The 16,964-nt window shown below is 46.5% G+C and overlaps 1 protein-coding gene across 4 annotated transcripts in view; it reads left to right on the top strand.

The window, feature by feature from the left end:
* Positions 1-16,964, top strand: part of PHF3 (PHD finger protein 3) — a 577,271-nt gene that overhangs the window by 21,305 nt on the left and 539,002 nt on the right. For 2 of the 4 annotated variants that reach the window (XM_086926458.1, XM_086926459.1), the window contains exon 2: positions 13,134-13,399. The exons of 1 other annotated variant lie outside the window; for it this stretch is intronic. In XM_086926458.1, coding sequence (XP_086782584.1) covers positions 13,159-13,399 — 241 coding nt within the window. In that variant the 5' untranslated portion in view covers positions 13,134-13,158. Of the gene's footprint in view, positions 1-13,133; positions 13,400-16,964 lie in introns of those variants that run through there. One more of the 4 variants, XM_086926460.1, reaches the window with a different exon arrangement.

A 16,964-nucleotide genomic window follows, 5' to 3' on the forward strand; every position in this document is an offset into this window, starting at 1 on the left:
CTCACTCAAGTCATTGAAGATAAAGAAGTCACGATTAGTTATGCCTCAAGGGTGTTAAGGGATCCTGAAGTTAATTATTTAGTGATCGAAAAAGAGTTACTTGCGTGCTATTGGGCTTGTGAAAAGTTTCGCACCTACATTTGGGGTAGAAAGTTTGTCATTCAGACTGACCATAAGCCTCTGGTCTATATTTTGTCTGGTGATCGGGTTAAGTAGAATACCAACTTAAGAGTTGCAAGGGGTCAGAAAAGTGGTTGTGTACCTTATCCAGTGATGTTATATGCTATCACTAATGAATTGCGAAATCTAACGCTGGGTCTCTCAAAAGTGCTCAAAGAGATCCCATCAGACTTCCACCCTGTACCGCCCTACATCATTTGGGAACCTTAAATTTGCACATGGCGAATCAATTACCCAGTGCAAGATTTGGCCAGATTCAGCCGAATCTAACACATCAATCCCAAACCGTCTGTGATGTAATCTGTATTGGGTATCAGGGAGTAGCTGAAAAGCAGTGCTAATGTGTAAACCAAAAAGTGTATAAAGTGTGATGTTTAAAATTGAGTCAAAGGGAGGAAAATATTTTTAATGGACACCTCCTTTTCCTCAACAATAAAAACAGTGCAATGGTAGCTTTAACAAATAACTACGCAGCTGGAAAAAGTGGTCGACATGTTTCTGCAGTCTTGTATCAGGCCCATGGGTCACCTTACTGCTTCATCAGGACCTATCTTGCTACTGCTAGGTGTGGTGATGTGAATCAGAATCAAAAACAAGGTGAAGAACAAATTAAATATCACCTGAGAATCTCCTATGTATCCGTTGTTGGAGTACACCAGATAGACAGACACACACACACACAGATAAGAAAGAAATGTACATATCATTAGTGACAATAGCATTTCAAAAAGCATCTGCTGAATTACTTTATCCAGTCATAAATGCGTACTACAAAATATCATGTTACCTTGTAATGGTATGCCATGAGAGCTAGATCACCAGAGTATCTAATAATCATATGCACTTTCTAAACATATAAAGTTGCACTCACCCAATTTGCAGGAGAATGTTGCCCCCCCTCACCTGGCCACAGCTCAGGTAAAACGGAGCACCACTCTATTCAAGCCAAACAAAAGAAGACGAGATCAGAGAAATCACCTCGCCACTGCGAATTAGAACAACGCCTTGTTTATTTGTCTCTGTAATTATATCTCACTTTTAAATTGCACTGCGCACTCACCCCTTCTTGTTTGGCCTCCCCAGCCCCGGTCCATCACGGCTGCTCGTGCCGATTGTGTGGAGGGCGGGCGGGCGGGCGCCATCTTGGGTGTAGCCTGAAGGCTGCCAGACCGCACTTAGCGGTCCAGCTGCTCGGGGGTAATTTGCATAAATCGCGATGTGCCCTCGTGCGCGCAGCATACGAGCGCAGCGGGCGCGACGAATGCGCGCCGAAGTCGCGCTTAAGTCAAGCCCGTCTGCGCCCGTTTGCGGCCAGACGGGGCTAGGGGCCGGGCCTTATGCCCCTTTCATCTCTTATTCATCCGAGGGCCTTAAAACCCTACGAGGAAACTGGCCACTATCGTCTTCCACTATCAGCACCATCTCCTCCCTTGGCCTCACTCCCCCATCGGCGCCGCCCCCCTTCTCCCCCTCTCCTTCCCCTTCCCCTTTGTCTGTCATCTTACTCAACACCAGGTCGGCGGTGAAACACCACCAAGACCTGTTTGTCCTACTTGATTCCCACAAGCCGGACATACTGTGTCTAACCGAGACCTGGTTTTCTGAGTCCTCCCTCCCATCCCTCTTAGCTGCCCTTCCCCCTTCGTATGCGGCCCTTCGTGCCGATCGCTTGGCTGATAAGAAAGGAGGTGGCGTGGCCTTTATCGCCAGGTCGGAGTATAACTTTCAGCTCCTCCCCTCTACTCTTATCGACTCCACTGAGCACCTTGTGGTTCGTTCTTCTACCTTCTCTCCCCCGCTCATTTGCTTGCTAACATACCGACCGCCCCAGCCCACTCCTTTGTTTATACCAGCTTTTCAGGATCTACTGGACACATTGGCGGTCAATTATGCCTCAGTCTTAGTACTAGGGGACTTTAATTATTGGCCTAATGACCCTCATGAATGTCCAGCTTCCAAGCAATTCACTGAATTACTTCAACTAATGAATTTTACCTCCCACATCAATGTCCCGACTCATGTACGTGGCCATGTGCTTGATCAAGTCTGGTCCCTTAATTATGCCATCTCTTCTTTATTAGTGTCCCCATGCCCATGGTCGGATCATGCTATTATTTCTTTCTCCCTCCACATTAACCTTGTTATTAAGACTCTGCCACAAAAAAACACCTGGGCACGAAGTTGGAATCGTGCCGATCTTGTCTCCCTATCATCCTCCCTGTTAAATTCCTCTCCAGGCCTGGCTGGCTTACCCTCCTCTTCACAAGCTGTTGCGATTGACACCTGGCTTACGGAAGGATGCAATATAATAGCCCCCTTACGCCGGATATCGACCAAAAGACCTAAGGAGGCGAACCGGTGGTTTAACGTACATTTAAAGGAAAAAAAGCTGTCCCTCCGGCGAGCTGAGAGACTGTGGAGAAGGGAGTATTGCCCTGTACAGAAAACGCGCTACCTTGCACTATTGCAGGAGTATAAAAAATCCATCCTAGAGGCCAAATCTGCTCTCTTCTCTTCCAAAATCTTAGCATCAGAGAATAAATCGAAAGAAATTTTCACTATTGTTAATGAGTTGGCCTTTTCAGATAGGACCAGCCCTAACCTCCCTCCTACCCAAGCCCTGTGTGATTCTTAGAATCATTACTTTTTGGACAAAATCTCTAAGATCAAGACTAACATCCCCCCCCCCCTCCTCGAGCTATGTTGATCCCCTTCCCCCCACTGTTCAATCCTGCTTACTTTCAATTTCCCCCCCTGACGGAAGAAGTTTTTCTGGGATTACTCCCCAAGGTAAAATCGGGCTCCCCGGCCGACATTTGTCCGGCCCATATCCTCCAACGGATTATTCCGTCTGCACTCAGCCCCCGATTACCTTCCTCAATAGCTCTCTTGCACAAGGGGTTGTAATTCCTGCCCTAAAATCGGCTTCTATCGTACCTATTTTAAAAAAACCTGGTGCCGACCCATCCTCCCCAACCAACTATCGGCCCATCTCCTTGCTACCCTATTTAGGCAAGGTGCTTGAGCGATATACCACCTCGGTACTCAGTGCTCACGTGGAAGCAACTGGCGGCTTGGCATCTTGTCAAGCGGGATTTCGGCCCAGGCATTCGACCGAATCTGTTGTGGTGTCGGTCCAGGACGAACTCAGGGAGGGCTTGGACCAGGGCAAACACCAGGCTCTGGTACTCCTCGATCTCTCCGCCGCGTTTGATACGGTGGACCACTCCATCTTGCTTTCACGTATCAGAGCGGCGGGAATCGGGGGCTCAGCCCTGGTCTGGCTCTCGTCCTTCCTGCGGGACCGCACCCAGGCGGTCCGGCTGGGGGATTTCACATCAACTCCCCTCAAGATCACCTGTGGTGTCCCCCAGGGTTCCTCTCTTTCCCCTCTTTTGTTTAATCTGTATATCTACCCTCTTATTTTTGCACTCCAGCAGCTGGAGGTCACTGTATATAATTATGCAGATGACCTCCAGCTTGTCTTTAATCTTTCTTCCTCTCCTCACTCTATCTCTAATTTTCAAACTGTTATGATTTTCATCAGGGATTGGATGAGCCACAACCATCTGAAGTTGAACCCAGATAAAACCGAGCTGGTTCTCAAGGGTGGCTCCTCCAGTCCCTGGACTTCCTCCTTTTGGCCCTCTTCCTTTGGTCCCCCTCCCACTCCCTCCCCTACAGTCAAGACCTTAGGCATAAGAATGAATAACCTCCTCACCCTTCACTCACAAGTTAGTTCTGTCGTCTCTTCTTGCTTTTTCACTCTCCGCACTATCCGCACCGTTTCTCGTTTCTTTTCCCCTCTGGCACTAAAACTAATCATGTCTGCCCTTGTGATCTCCCGGCTGGACTATGCCAATGCCCTGTACAACGGCATCCCGGCCTACAGTCTAAGGAAACTCCAGCTAGTGCAAAATCAGGCGGCTCGGCTAGTGTACGGCCTTTCCCGCTCTCATCACTCCACGCCACTTCTAAAGGCTCTACACTGGCTGCCTGTTCGGCAACGCTCTCTTTTTAAGATGGGCTGCATGGTCTTTCAGTCACGCCAGGGAACTGCCCCTGCTTTCATCTCCTCCCTGTTAAAGGAATATGTTCCCACTAGGGAGCTCCGGTCCTCGTCCCAAGCTCTCCTACAGGTACCCCGTTTCAAGAGAAAAAAATGGGGTGGGTCCAAATTTTCATTTCTGGCACCTACCTTTTGGAACTCCCTCCCTGCCCATCTACGATTGGCCAAAGATTACTCTCTCTTTCGAAAGGGCCTGAAAACCTTTTTGTTCAGCCAAGCCCTTCCACAGTGAATCCACTTCTGAATCCATTTCTTTTTTATCTCTCTGCTTCTGCCATCCATGTTCCTAAAGCGCCAAGAAACCGTTTGGTGAACGCCGCGCTATAGAAATATTTAAAATTCAAATTCAAATTCAAATTCAACGCTTTCAGCCTTGAATAGGCTTGTAGTGTTTATGTAAACCATTCATTTCTTATTTCAAAGACTCTGGTCATCGCCCAGAGAAAACACCGACTTCTATTCAACTTACTGCACAAGAAACTGGTCTCCCTGCACAGACATTTAGGCTACCATCCTGATTAGATTTGTGTAGAGATCAGTTGGATTTTACAAGTTCGAAATTATCGTTAATGCCCGAGTCTCCAGCTAGTGTGTATGACACCCCTCATCTAGCGTGACGGGGTAAATTAACTTGCCGGGCACTCACATTAACAGATACACACCATCGTGTGTATGGAAGAAATAACCAAACAGTGTGCGAGCCCTCACGCGTTGCTCCTTTTGTGAAGCGTATAGCCAATGTTATACTTTCGTATGGCCGCTAGTTTAGAATAATTTAATTTGCTGCGTTTGCGGTATACGGAGCTCAACTAGAGTTGGTACCGTATATTCGCCGAGCTATCCCTTAATTTAGTCATATTGAGGAATCGCCTGCCTGCCTACCTGTCCGTCGGCACTCCAGACGTCCTTCTGGGCTGTCTGTGGGAGGTGCCGAACGGACAGGAGGAGGTCTATTTGGTGAATCCTCTGGTTGTGTGGCTGCTATGATGTCATCTGAGCGCGCCCCCAATGCTGTAGGGAAATGTAGTTCATTGTCCCAAATGTGCCGATTTCGAATGTTACAAGTAAATTTAGGAGTGTCTACAATCACTTTTACTGAGAATGCCTCATTCAACTCGTGCTAGTGAGATATTATGTCATTTATCCCTCATTGTCTGAAAATGAAGGGAAAAAGAGTTTCTCTTTAACAGCTTTTTTACTTCCCAAAAGTGCAGAACTGTATAGTGGACTACAACGCCCCTTGGAATATAGGGAAATGTAGTTATATCCCCCAGTTCTCATATTGTCAACAGAGTGTAGCTGAACCTTCCTGTATGTCCTATATCTACGTTTGGGAGAATGATGTAGGGCGGTACAGGGTGGAAGTCTGATGGGATCTCTTTGAGCACTTTTGAGAGACCCAGCGTTAGATTTCGCTATTCATTAGTGATAGCATATAACATCACTGGATAAGGTACACACCCACTTTTCTGACCCCTTGCTACTCTTAAGTTGGTATTCAAGTTATTGTTAGGGTTGTAGCATTGGCTGGTCGTAAAATATTCCCTAGGACTCCCTTTCTTTGTTATAGATCGGGTTAAGTATGCAACACCACGTATTATCCGCCTTACTACTAAATTGTCGCAGTATCAGTTCATTGTTAAGCACATACCTGGGAAATAAAATTGTACAGCTGATATGCTCTCTAGACTTCCTCTACAGGAAACTGATGGTACCGATTTGGAGGAAGATAGAGAGGATTGTTTTATTGCTACTTTGGATGCTGTCGATTGTGTTGGTTGTTCTGAAAGTGAATGGGTAGATGCCATGAACTCTGATACTATTTTGTTGAAAGTCAAAGATTATATAATTGCAGGATGGCCTAGAGAAAGAAGTCTACCTTTGCATATTCAACCCTTTTGGAAGGTTTCTGATGAACTTTCTATAGAAGATGGAGTTGTCATGAGAGATGACAGGTGTATTCCACCTCTGAATCTTCGGGTGAAATTGATAGACAGGGCTCATGAGGGACACCTTGGTCTCACTATTACCAAGAGCCGATTGAGACTGCACTATTGGTGGCCTTCAATGGATGGTGATGTGGAGGAAAGAGTTAAGCGCTGTAGTGTCTGTGTTTCTGCTGAGAAAAGTTTGAAGGTTTCTGTTCCACCTTTGCAACCTATTCCCTTTCCTTCTAAACCTTGGTTAAAGATAGGTATTGACTTGGTTGGTCCTTTCAATTTTCTTCCTTCTCACTTAAGGTTTGCTTTTGTGCTTATGGACTTCCATAGTAAATGGCCTGAGGTTAAATTCTGCTCTAATCCTTCTGCCAGTTCTGCTGTTCTCTTTCTGAAAGAAATCTTTATGAGAGAAGGGTTTCCTGAGTCACTGGTTTCTGAAAATGGCGTTCAATTTGTTAATGTTGAAATGCGTGCCTTTTTGTCTGAATCTGGAACTAAGCACTTGAGGAGTTCTGTGGGACATTCTCAAACCAACGGTCAAGTAGAGAGAATGAATCGTGTGCTTGTGGAATGTATAAAATGGGCCAAGGGTAACAGTTTTTATGTGGAGAGTGCTGTGTGGTCCATGATTTGGTTCTACCGAACTACCCCTCATTCCGTAACAAAGGTTGCTCCCTTTGTTTCCCTCAGAGGCAGATTTCCTACGTCAACTCTTTATCCTGCTTGGCTTTTGAGAACTGTTGCCCAAAAGGTTTCTCCTCATTATGTTGATCATGATGAGTTGCAGCTGCGTGTTAAAAATGCTCAAGACAAAATGGCTTGCAGGTTTAATGAAAAAAAATCCACAAAGTGTGTGAACATTTCTTCTGGAGATATGGTGTGTGTGAAGAATTATAGGTCTGTTATGAAAGGTTCAGACTCTTTTGGTGAACCTGTTCGTGTTGAGAAAGTGTGTGGAAATGCTTTCATGGTGGAAGGAGGTCATTGGTGGAATCTATGTAAAGTTATTACGGTGAAAGTGAGTGATTGTGATCTTGTGCTTCAATCTGAAGCTTCCAGTTCAGTGGTGAAACCGATTCCTCCTGCTCTGAGTTGTAATTCTGATGTGTCTCTTATGGGAGATGGTTCTGTAAGGAAGTCTACACGTGTAACCCATCTTCCTTTGAAACTTCGTTAGTTAGAAGAAATTCACACGTGTAACTTGTTTTCCTTTGAAATTTCGTTTGTATAGGTTTCTTCTTTTCTTTTTCTTTCTTCTTCTTTTGCTTCCTTTTATTTTGTTCTTGTTTTCCTTTTCCTTGGTCTCTCTTTTCTTTGGAAAAAAAAGATAATGTTGTATTTGCTTGTGCTTTTATCTTCCTTTCATGGAACTTATGAGGTTGTCATGGTGCTGCTTATGTTCTAATTCTGTTTATGGTCAGTTGGAGTTTCCCTGTGCCAGTGTATGGTGCGGTACCTCGTTTCTCTGCGAATACACTCTCCAACCAACTACACTCTAGTTTCCTGCGTCTTCTTGCAACCCACAACATTAACCCTCTCCCAAAGATAAGAAAGTCTGCAGGCACTACCCAGCACACTGAGGTCTCCCTGCTTCAGCGTTCGCCCCCCTCCCCCCTCGGAGCACATGTCCCCTCAGGGAGCCTCTCCTCGCTTTAGCCCTGTACTACCCCACGCCTCGGAGCACACGTAACTTGTTTGATGGAGGGGGTTGGCAGGGGGAGGTGGTAAGCAGTGAAACCGACGCCAATTTGCTGAGGTTTCTGCCTGACCTCAGGCTAATTTAATACCGCGAATTTCACGCATATGTGTCAGTAGAACCGGTTTTTAAAGCTAAAAACTGCTGTATTTAGGTTATCTCCCGGTTTAAATTGGCATTGCTTCAACAGAAGTCAATGGGGTAAATAAATACTTTCTTCTTAGTGTGGATTTTTTTCTTTTGTTTTCCTACTAAAATGTTGGCATGCAAGTTGACTCCTATCCATATATGCCTGTTGCACTTGCATGATTTGGGGAGAGTGTGCCAATTCTAAAGTAGGTCAATCTGTGCCCCAGCCCCTTGGCTCCTGAGCTGGCAGAGGACAGGGCCGTCGGTCACTGGGCCCCCTCCCGCGGATAGTGATCGAGGGTTCACAAACTCACTTTAAAATGGAACGGGGCACTTAACCTTTAGTGGCAACGCTCCTAAAACGTAACCAGTATTGCCTCTCTGAATTCTTTTCGGTTTTTTAATTTATCCAGGTTTAAAGTTAAGTAAGGTTTATGCCACGATTATCTACTCGCCCTGGTGTTTTAAATCTTTTGCATTATTACATGCTTTGAAAAACGGCCAAATGATTCAAGTCCTGAATGCTGCGTCGCGAAGTGTCTGCTTAAATTTCTGCAATATTGAATTTCAACTACCATCTCCATGATTGGTTGGCAGAAAAGGTATTGTTTATGCAATGAGGACACCCTTTCAGTTTTTACCTTCGTAAAGTTATCCATTTGCATGTAATTGATCCTTTGACGTTGAACCTTGGTTACCTTCAAGGCACACTGCCCCTCATTTTGCAGAACAAAATCTGTTTGGTATTTAATCACTGGGTAAGCACATATTTGCAGTTCCTCTATCGGACCAGATGGCAGTTTCTGAAGGTAAATGGACCCCTGTGGAATGTACTATGGCAGTATTCTTGGAAACCCATTATTCATAAACCCTACTCCCTTGACCTCCAGCTCGACTTAGACCAGGCACAACTGTTGAGTTGGTGTTAAATTAATTTGGTGCTTAGGAATATTTTACCGTGAGTTATATTTCGTTTGTTTGAGTGAAGGTTGTAGCTCTAATCGATAGTTACTCGCAAGCTTTCTCCCGGAGGCCAAAAAGTATGATGTGTGGTGACAGTGCCACAGAGTTTTGCCAGTGGGGGACGAAAGGTAAGCAGAGCATGTACATGGTGTGCTCAGCAAGTCGTGGATATATTATGAGGGTTTCATTCCTTACTGTCCTCTAGAGTAAGATACTTCTATCTAGAAGTCCTAGATGTGACTATACTGTTATACTGAATCAGAGCTGCTGTCCTTCTGCAACACCATGGGCAATGTAAGCCCTCTTATTTGCTGCAGCAACCTTTGGCGAGTCAAGTGCACAAAGGCAGTAACTTGGTTAATGGAATTAAAAGGTTAGGCCTTAAATCTCTTTATGCCTTTGGTCTCTTCACTTTAAACAATGGGATGGCGTTGAATTGCCCTCTGTTAAAGTAGGAAGCGTCTAAAAAAATCCATGACAAGGGACCCCCAAGCAAGGTTGCACTTCACTGAGTTGGTTAGACACAAACAGGCAACCTCTATCACTAGACATTGGACAGTGAGAATGTTATGACCTTATCATGGAGACTTGCCATTTAATCCTGGCCTTACCAAAATGTATTGGTTGGTAAACCTGTATTCAACGTCTAGGCATGTCACCTGTCTCTGATGGAGTAGTTACTGAGTAATTAAAGTCTCACCATAGGAACCACTAAAACCCCAGTTGAGTAAGGAGCAAGACCTAAACTAAAAAACCATAAGGCATGCTGTTTTAATTCATCTCTGCTTTCCCTTGTGGCACCCCGTGTGGTCTTGGGTAATCACTTTCTGAACACATTGATATGTCTGTTGTATTTGTGAATCTTAAAACAAGGAGTCCTGCACTGTTTGTACTCCCGCTTAACTAAATTGATAATACATCTTTCTTACGCCCCTTAAGTTGTTATTGTGATAAAGGTGGGTGAGCAACTGAAGGCTTTAACTAAGCGAGAGCTAGATGGTTGACTCTGGCTCAGCTTAAAGGGCTTATATCATTAGGCCAGAAACTAGCCAAACAAAACATTAGCTTTTTTGTAAAACAACATTGAAACCGAGTCTAGATGTGCAGCACAAAGTGGTAACAGCCTCGAGGTTATAGGCTTTTGTGTAGTCCTTTAAGTTAATTTACTCTTGCCCATGGAGGGAAGTTCTTGCCCTAAAATCGTGTGGTCATTGCGTCCTTATATTTACTAAAACATTATCCGCCTTTATGTATAGTTCGTTTTCTGTTCTTAAGTTTTATAAAAACAATTTTCATACCTCAGAGGGCCCCCGGTTCTGGAGGCTTGCAGGATGGCATCTCTGTCTCTAAAGTTAAGCACCCTCGCAATCATCGGCTGAGGTGGAGCCCTTGGCCGCGGCCTTCCTCCCGGAATCCTATGCGCTCGCTCCACTCTGAAGAAGTTCCCCAGCCCCTTCGGTTTCAGATGATTGAGTATGATGTCCTCCACAAACAGGTCGGGAGCCTGACCCTCGGCCTTCTCCGGAACTCCTATAATGCGCACGCTGTTTCTCCGGGCCCTCCCTTCGTATTCGTCCAGTTTACGGCTCACCATTTCACTGGAGGCTATGAGGTTCCAGAGCTCCTGCTGCAGTTGTGCTACGTCGTCCGTCAAACTCACCGTTTTGATATCCAACGACTTTACCTTCTCGCTCGTTTTCGTTAGATCAGCACAGATTAAATTAACCTCGATGGTTACAGTGTCCAACTTGTGGTCTAAGGACTCCATCTTTTATCCAAGGGAGGTTTTAACCCCGTCTATGGCTGTTATAACATCCAATAACGTGGGCTCCGACGCAGTGCCCGAGGCCTCTCAGCCCCTGTCCAGCGGCCTCCCGGACCCGGTGGGCGAACCCCTGGGTTGCGTGTAGCGATCCAACTTATTCGATTGGACAAGTTGGGACCCCCTGGAGGACTTGGAGTGCTGTTTCTCTGTCTCCGGTTTAGTCGCCATTTCGCTGTTGGGCTCGGGGCAGGCCACTCAATATCTTGATTCGCGGCAATTAGCTGGGTCTGCACTCACCACAGGCAGAGCACTCTGGGCGTCTCTCGGGCTCCACTGGTACCGTCGCCGCTGGGTCTGCGTGCACAAAACTGGAGGGCCAGCCGGGCTCACAGCAGTACTGTCACACACTCATCTGCGAGCAGCATCTTCCACTCGCCTATACCTCAGCGTCTCGGGTAGGTTGCCACCTCCGCCGCTCACCACCAGACACCAGCAAACCCCTGGTGATTATTCACTGTACCAAAGGATCGTTCTCTGCCAGCCGCTTCGCAGACCATCCAGCGGTTAGATATGTGGTAGTGGCTTTGCTCGGTCCGGCGCCTTTCCGCTGCAGGTGTATCCCTTATCCTGAGGGGGCTTGTGTCGCCTCCGACTCCCAGTCCCGGCCACCAGGCAACAATAGTCCCTCCGGGGGAACACTCCTGGGTGTCCTCCTTAGGCTATTCGTGGCTCAGCCGCCCCATCACGCCGCTTCGCCACATCCATCCACCATGAATACGTGGGGGGGGGGGGTTGTATTATGGTCGGTCCTCACCAGCCGCCGGGAGACCGCACCCCGCGGCCGCGCCACCAAACAGGAGTATTTGGGCTTCGCCACCAGCCCGTCCGGTCAGGGGTCCTCTGCCGGCCGCATCCTCCCGCGCCGCAGCGTGGCGCGAGCAGCAGCTGCGGTTCAAAAGGGGAGAGAAGGATCCTCCCGCCTACAATGAGTGGCCGATTGACGGGCCGGGATCACACAGGATTCGCACGCGATCGGCTGCTGACGTCGGGTCGGACCGGTGACTTTCGGTTCTCAGGCCCCCAGTTGTGCACTTCCAGCTGGGGTCGACACCAACTCAAGACCCCGGCTTCCTCGCTCCGTGGGCCCAGATCTCGCCGACGATAGTTCTCGGCTTCCCAAAGGCGGATCCGGCTGCGGAAAGCAGCCACGGGCACCGCTTCGCCACATCTACAGTTAGCCGCCCATCAGTGCCAGGATTTCAATCCGGATAATACCAGTGGCGGCAGGGGACTCGGGAGCCCTGAGCTCACGCGTCCATCGCGGACTCGGGCAAAACTCCTCCTCTGAAAGCAGATTTTTATTTCAAAGCACCGAAGATGTTCTCTCGAGGCCGAAAATGCAGCAGCACGCTGTTACTAGAAAATTGCAGCCTTGAGGGAAAATGCAATGCCTTTAAAGTGAATAAATCAAAAACACAAAACGCGAATACAAGCCATCTGAGGATCAATTCCACGTTAATTCCATGAAAGCCAAGGTGACAAAGCTTGCTGTCCTGAAAAGTCGAGCAAGGAAAACACTGTCTCAATAGAGCGCTCCAGTCAAAATCCGTGGGTCACTTTCGACACTTTAAAAAAAAAACCTTACAACTTTCTTTTTATATACTTGTATAGCTCGCGTTTTCAAGAAGTAGAGTGTCATGTCTGGTGCGGAACCAGGCTTCAGCCAGGTTTGAACGGGCCATTCAGACCGAATGCTTCAGTGTGCCTGTGACTCAGTGTGCCTGCATGTGCGATCACGTGCTTCGGTGCACCCGTGTGCCTCTATGTATTAGTGTGTCTGTCTAACTGGGTGCGTGTGTTTCTCAGCGTGTGCATGCATGTGTGCCCATTTGTAGTGCGGTTTGTATGTATGTCTGTATGCGGGGGTCAACAGGGAGTAAAATACATTGTCATTTACAACGCCATTACTTGATTAAATCTTCACGTAAGGAAAAAAAACCCAATAACATTTTCAATGCCAATAGCTCAAAAGAATGGTATTGCGAGACCTATTGCATTGTAAATGGCCTTATACACTGCTGCCTGAACAGGTAGTAATCAGGTTTCTGTGGAACGTATACACAGCAGACGTGAGATTCAAATATATTACCTTCTTTTCCACGTTCCTGATACAGGTCTTAAGGGACAACGTTTCTTAGAAGTCTATAGCTGGATACAAAACTGATTCTGAGATAAATAATTTGCAGTAAAAATAGACTGGCCCGTATCTCACATCTGGTTCTTAGATTCTGTCTAATATACATTTTCATTAAATGTAGATTTCGATGTATAATTGACCTTTCTAGTTTCAAGATGTAATACACATTTCTTTTCTCTCTTTGTTGTTTACAGAACTGAAAGGTGCACAGAGTTCTTAATGGATATAGTTGACTCATTTAACCACTTAATTCCAGAAAGCTTAGATGATGCCCTATTTCTTGGGTCCAATCTGGAGAGCGAAGGCTGTGATGAATTTATTTCAAGTCACAATGTCGTAGAAGACTCACTGAAAAACATGCTTAGTGACAAGGACCCTATGCTAGGATCTGCAAGCACGCAGTTCTGTTTGCCTGTTTTGGATGGAAGTGATCCTAATTTCCAACTGGCATGTTCTACAGGTAAATAACATTTTTGTTTTGCTTATTGCTTCTGTTGACCTGTACACAATATTATGATGCGTACCAAGAAAATGTAATGGCATGTTAAAATAAACTCCTCCCTCAGTTCTTACTTTCCTCCGTCTGAATCATGTTTACCTTTCCCTCTCTGCTCCTCCCTAGCCCCCTCTTTCTCTCTTCTTCTTTGTGCCCTACCATCCTTGTTAAATTAAAGGTCTAGAATCAAGGAACAGCCTTAAAGAAGGTCAGTTCCTTTTTAAGGCCTCTCTTACAAGACAGCGCAAGTTGTGTGGTTGAAAAACACATTTTGTGAGCATACGAAGAACTTTTAGTGGCTTCATTGTCAGTCGTTTGCTTTCTTCTTATTTGATGGGTTGGCTTTTCCGTCGTGTGTTTGCCCCTCCCAGGAACATAGCCTGTTTACCATCCTTTGCTCAGCTGACTTGTATTCTTCCACTAATCGATCTTAAGGGACTACTTAAAAAAAAAGAATTATGCAGTACATGTGTTTTCAAACGCTCTCCCTCGTGTGCTTGTCCCCTCTCAACACATGTGCTGCTGTCTACCTCAGATTGCAAGCTCACCCTTGTGTGCTTTCCCCTAGCCAACCCCTTCTAGCTAGCGCCATGTTGTTTTCTCAATTGTTGCGCTTCCGAGAGCAAGACACTTGCTCTAGTGTATTGCTTTTCCCCTCCCCTGTCCTCATTGCTTCCGCGTCCATGCCTGCTTCCCGGTTGACCCTCCACTATTTTAAAATGTTCACTTTTTTATTCATTTTTCTTGCAGGCGCAGGCAACAAATGAGGCTCGCCTCCCTGCCTTAAAAAAGCAATATTGTACTAATTACATTTCATTTATTTTTTATTTACCAATATGCCTCGGATCGATACATTTAAACAAGCATTTGCAATGCAATAGGTCTCAATAGGGAAGTGTGAGCTATTGGTATTGTAAATGAAATTTGTTTTAAATATGTGTTGGCTTTGAAAATATATAAATTAATAGCATTGTTATTCACAAAGCCAATAGCTTACACTTTCCTAATGCGCACAGTGTGTGGCGTGCAGCAGTGTGTGGCGTGCAGCAGTGTGTGGCGTGCAGCAGTGTGTGGCGTGCAGCAGCGTGTGGCGTGCAGCAGTGTGAGGCGTGCAGCAGTGTGAGGCGTGCAGCAGTGTGTGGCGTGCAGCAGTGTGTGGCGTGCAGCAGTGTGTGGCGTGCAGCAGTGTGTGGCGTGCAGCAGTGTGTGGCGTGCAGCAGTGTGTGGCGTGCAGCAGTGTGAGGCGTGCAGCAGTGTGAGGCGTGCAGCAGTGTGAGGCGTGCAGCAGTGTGAGGCGTGCAGCAGTGTGAGGCGTGCAGCAGTGTGAGGCGTGCAGCAGTGTGAGGCGTGCAGCAGTGTGTGGTGTGGTCTGTGTGTGAGGGAGCCAGTGTGTGTGGTCTGTGTGAAAGGGGGGCAGTGTGTGTGGTCTGTGTGAAAGGGGGGCATTGTGAGTGGTCTGTTGGAGAGGGGTGTAAGTATGTAAAGACAGCCAGAGGCGAGACTGGCTAAAAGTGCTGTTTGTGGAGAAAGTGTTTTTGTTTTGCATACAAAATATAAGAAGGAAAGGATCGGTGGAGGTAGATACAGTGGAGGTAGATACGAGTGGGAGGCGAAAACAGGGCTTTGGAAAAGGAAAAGTGCAGCTTATGACAGAGAGAAAGAAAGAGGATAAAAGGACAGAGCGAATCAAGAGGAAGAGAGATAGGAAGAGACAGGGTGAGAGGATGAGGAATTTTAGAAACAGGAGAAGAAATGGGTACATAGAATGAAGAAAATGTAAGGTGATAATTGAAAAAAGGAAGCTACGTGCAATGAAGCGGTAAAAGACGTAATGGAAAGGAAGAAAAACATGGGGATGGGTAAATAAAATAACAAGGTCTCGTTATTGCTGTGGCGGTGGTGGGGGAGCGCATTCCTTTAAGTCAGCAATTACAAAGTTTATTGACCTCCGCGGTCCAGGTATGTGGCTGCTGCACAGGGGCGGCTGTGGAGGGCCTACACACGGTGTGGGAGGAGGGGGCTGGAGACGCGAGAGCAGGGAAAGACACTGTATAGGGAAAGAAGCACGCATAGATCACATGAACTGTGTAAGAAAGATAGCCGGAGCAGGAGCGCATTCCTTTGAAGTCTGATGCGGCGGGTGGGGGAGCGGCAGCCTTTGAAGTCTGATGCGAGGCACAGACAAATGGTGGTGTGTCACATGGCTGGTTTGTGCAAGCGCCTGTCTCACATGAACTGTGTCTAATCCGCAGTTTTGGTAGAGTTTTCGTACTGCTTACTAGAATTTCGTCAAACAAGCATTGCTAAATTAATGCTCTAGGTCGAGACCTAAAAAGGGGTGCCTGCTTCATGGCATCATGCAGGCATACACACAATCTTCTTTAATTTCTTTTGGCTTTAGTGCACATCATCTTGTCCATTCTGTACAATGTGGCTCAAGGACAGCAGCAGAGCCAGTAGGTCCCAAAAGCTTGTTGTAATAAAGCCCTGATATTCAGGCATAAGGAAACCGAATGTTTCTGTGAATATTGCAGTTGCCTTTGTAAAGGAATACATTGATTTTATTCTTCTTTTTTATTTTTCTTCTTTAACTTTTGTGTTTTGTACACCAGCACACAGTAACTTCAAACACGCTTAATCTTCTGTGTTAACTTAGTTGCAGCATGAGTTGGCGTAATGCATATTTATTTTCATGTTTGCTGCATTCTTACAGTTAAATATAAACAAGCATTTGCAATGCAATAGGTCTCGCATTTACGTAAGTTTAAGCTATTGGCATTGTAAATGACAATGCCTTTTATTTATGTTTTAAAAATGAAAATAAAAGTTGAAGGCATTGTTATTTGCAATGTCAGTAGCTCAAACGCACGTAAATGTGAGACCTATTGCATTGCAAATGCTTGTTAACAGAGGGGCCAGTAAAACCTCAGTCCCCTTCAAGACTAGTGTCAGCGCCCTGAAAACTTCACTTACCGCATCCGAGCATACTGTCTGCAGTCCTTAACCCTACATGTCTAGTGAGTGCACTTTGGGATCTTACCTGCCCTCTGCATGTCTACTGCCTCAGTGGTAGGCCTTTCATCACCCAGTGGTGCTCAAAGCCCTCTCCATGCACAGTGTCAGCACATTCCCAGCTGCTTGTGTGGCCAGTACTACTGGCACCCTCTACCCAAGGCCCCCCAGTGGCAGAAGAATAATGTCTCCCTCACTGAGTTCTCTGTGCGCAGTGTCATCTCTGTGCCTGTCCCTTCACACCCAATATCAGTTCTCAGTAAGTAACGTTCCCCAGTCCAACCATTCTCCTGACACCGACCTCTGTGACTCTTCATGTCCAGAGTCAGCACCATGTGACCATGCCTGCCCAGGCCCCCAACCCGGACCCTGCCTGCCTAGTGTCAGCATGCAGCATTAGCACTGTAATGCTACAGTACTCCCAGCATGCTCAATACCCGCTGCCTCCAAAACTTCCCATGCTCTCTACGCCCTGTGACAGCATACAAACCCCTTCTACCCTCTCTGTTCACATCAC

The sequence above is a fragment of the Lissotriton vulgaris genome, chromosome 6 (assembly GCF_964263255.1).
Source record: "Lissotriton vulgaris chromosome 6, aLisVul1.2, whole genome shotgun sequence".
NCBI lineage: Eukaryota > Metazoa > Chordata > Amphibia > Caudata > Salamandridae > Lissotriton > Lissotriton vulgaris.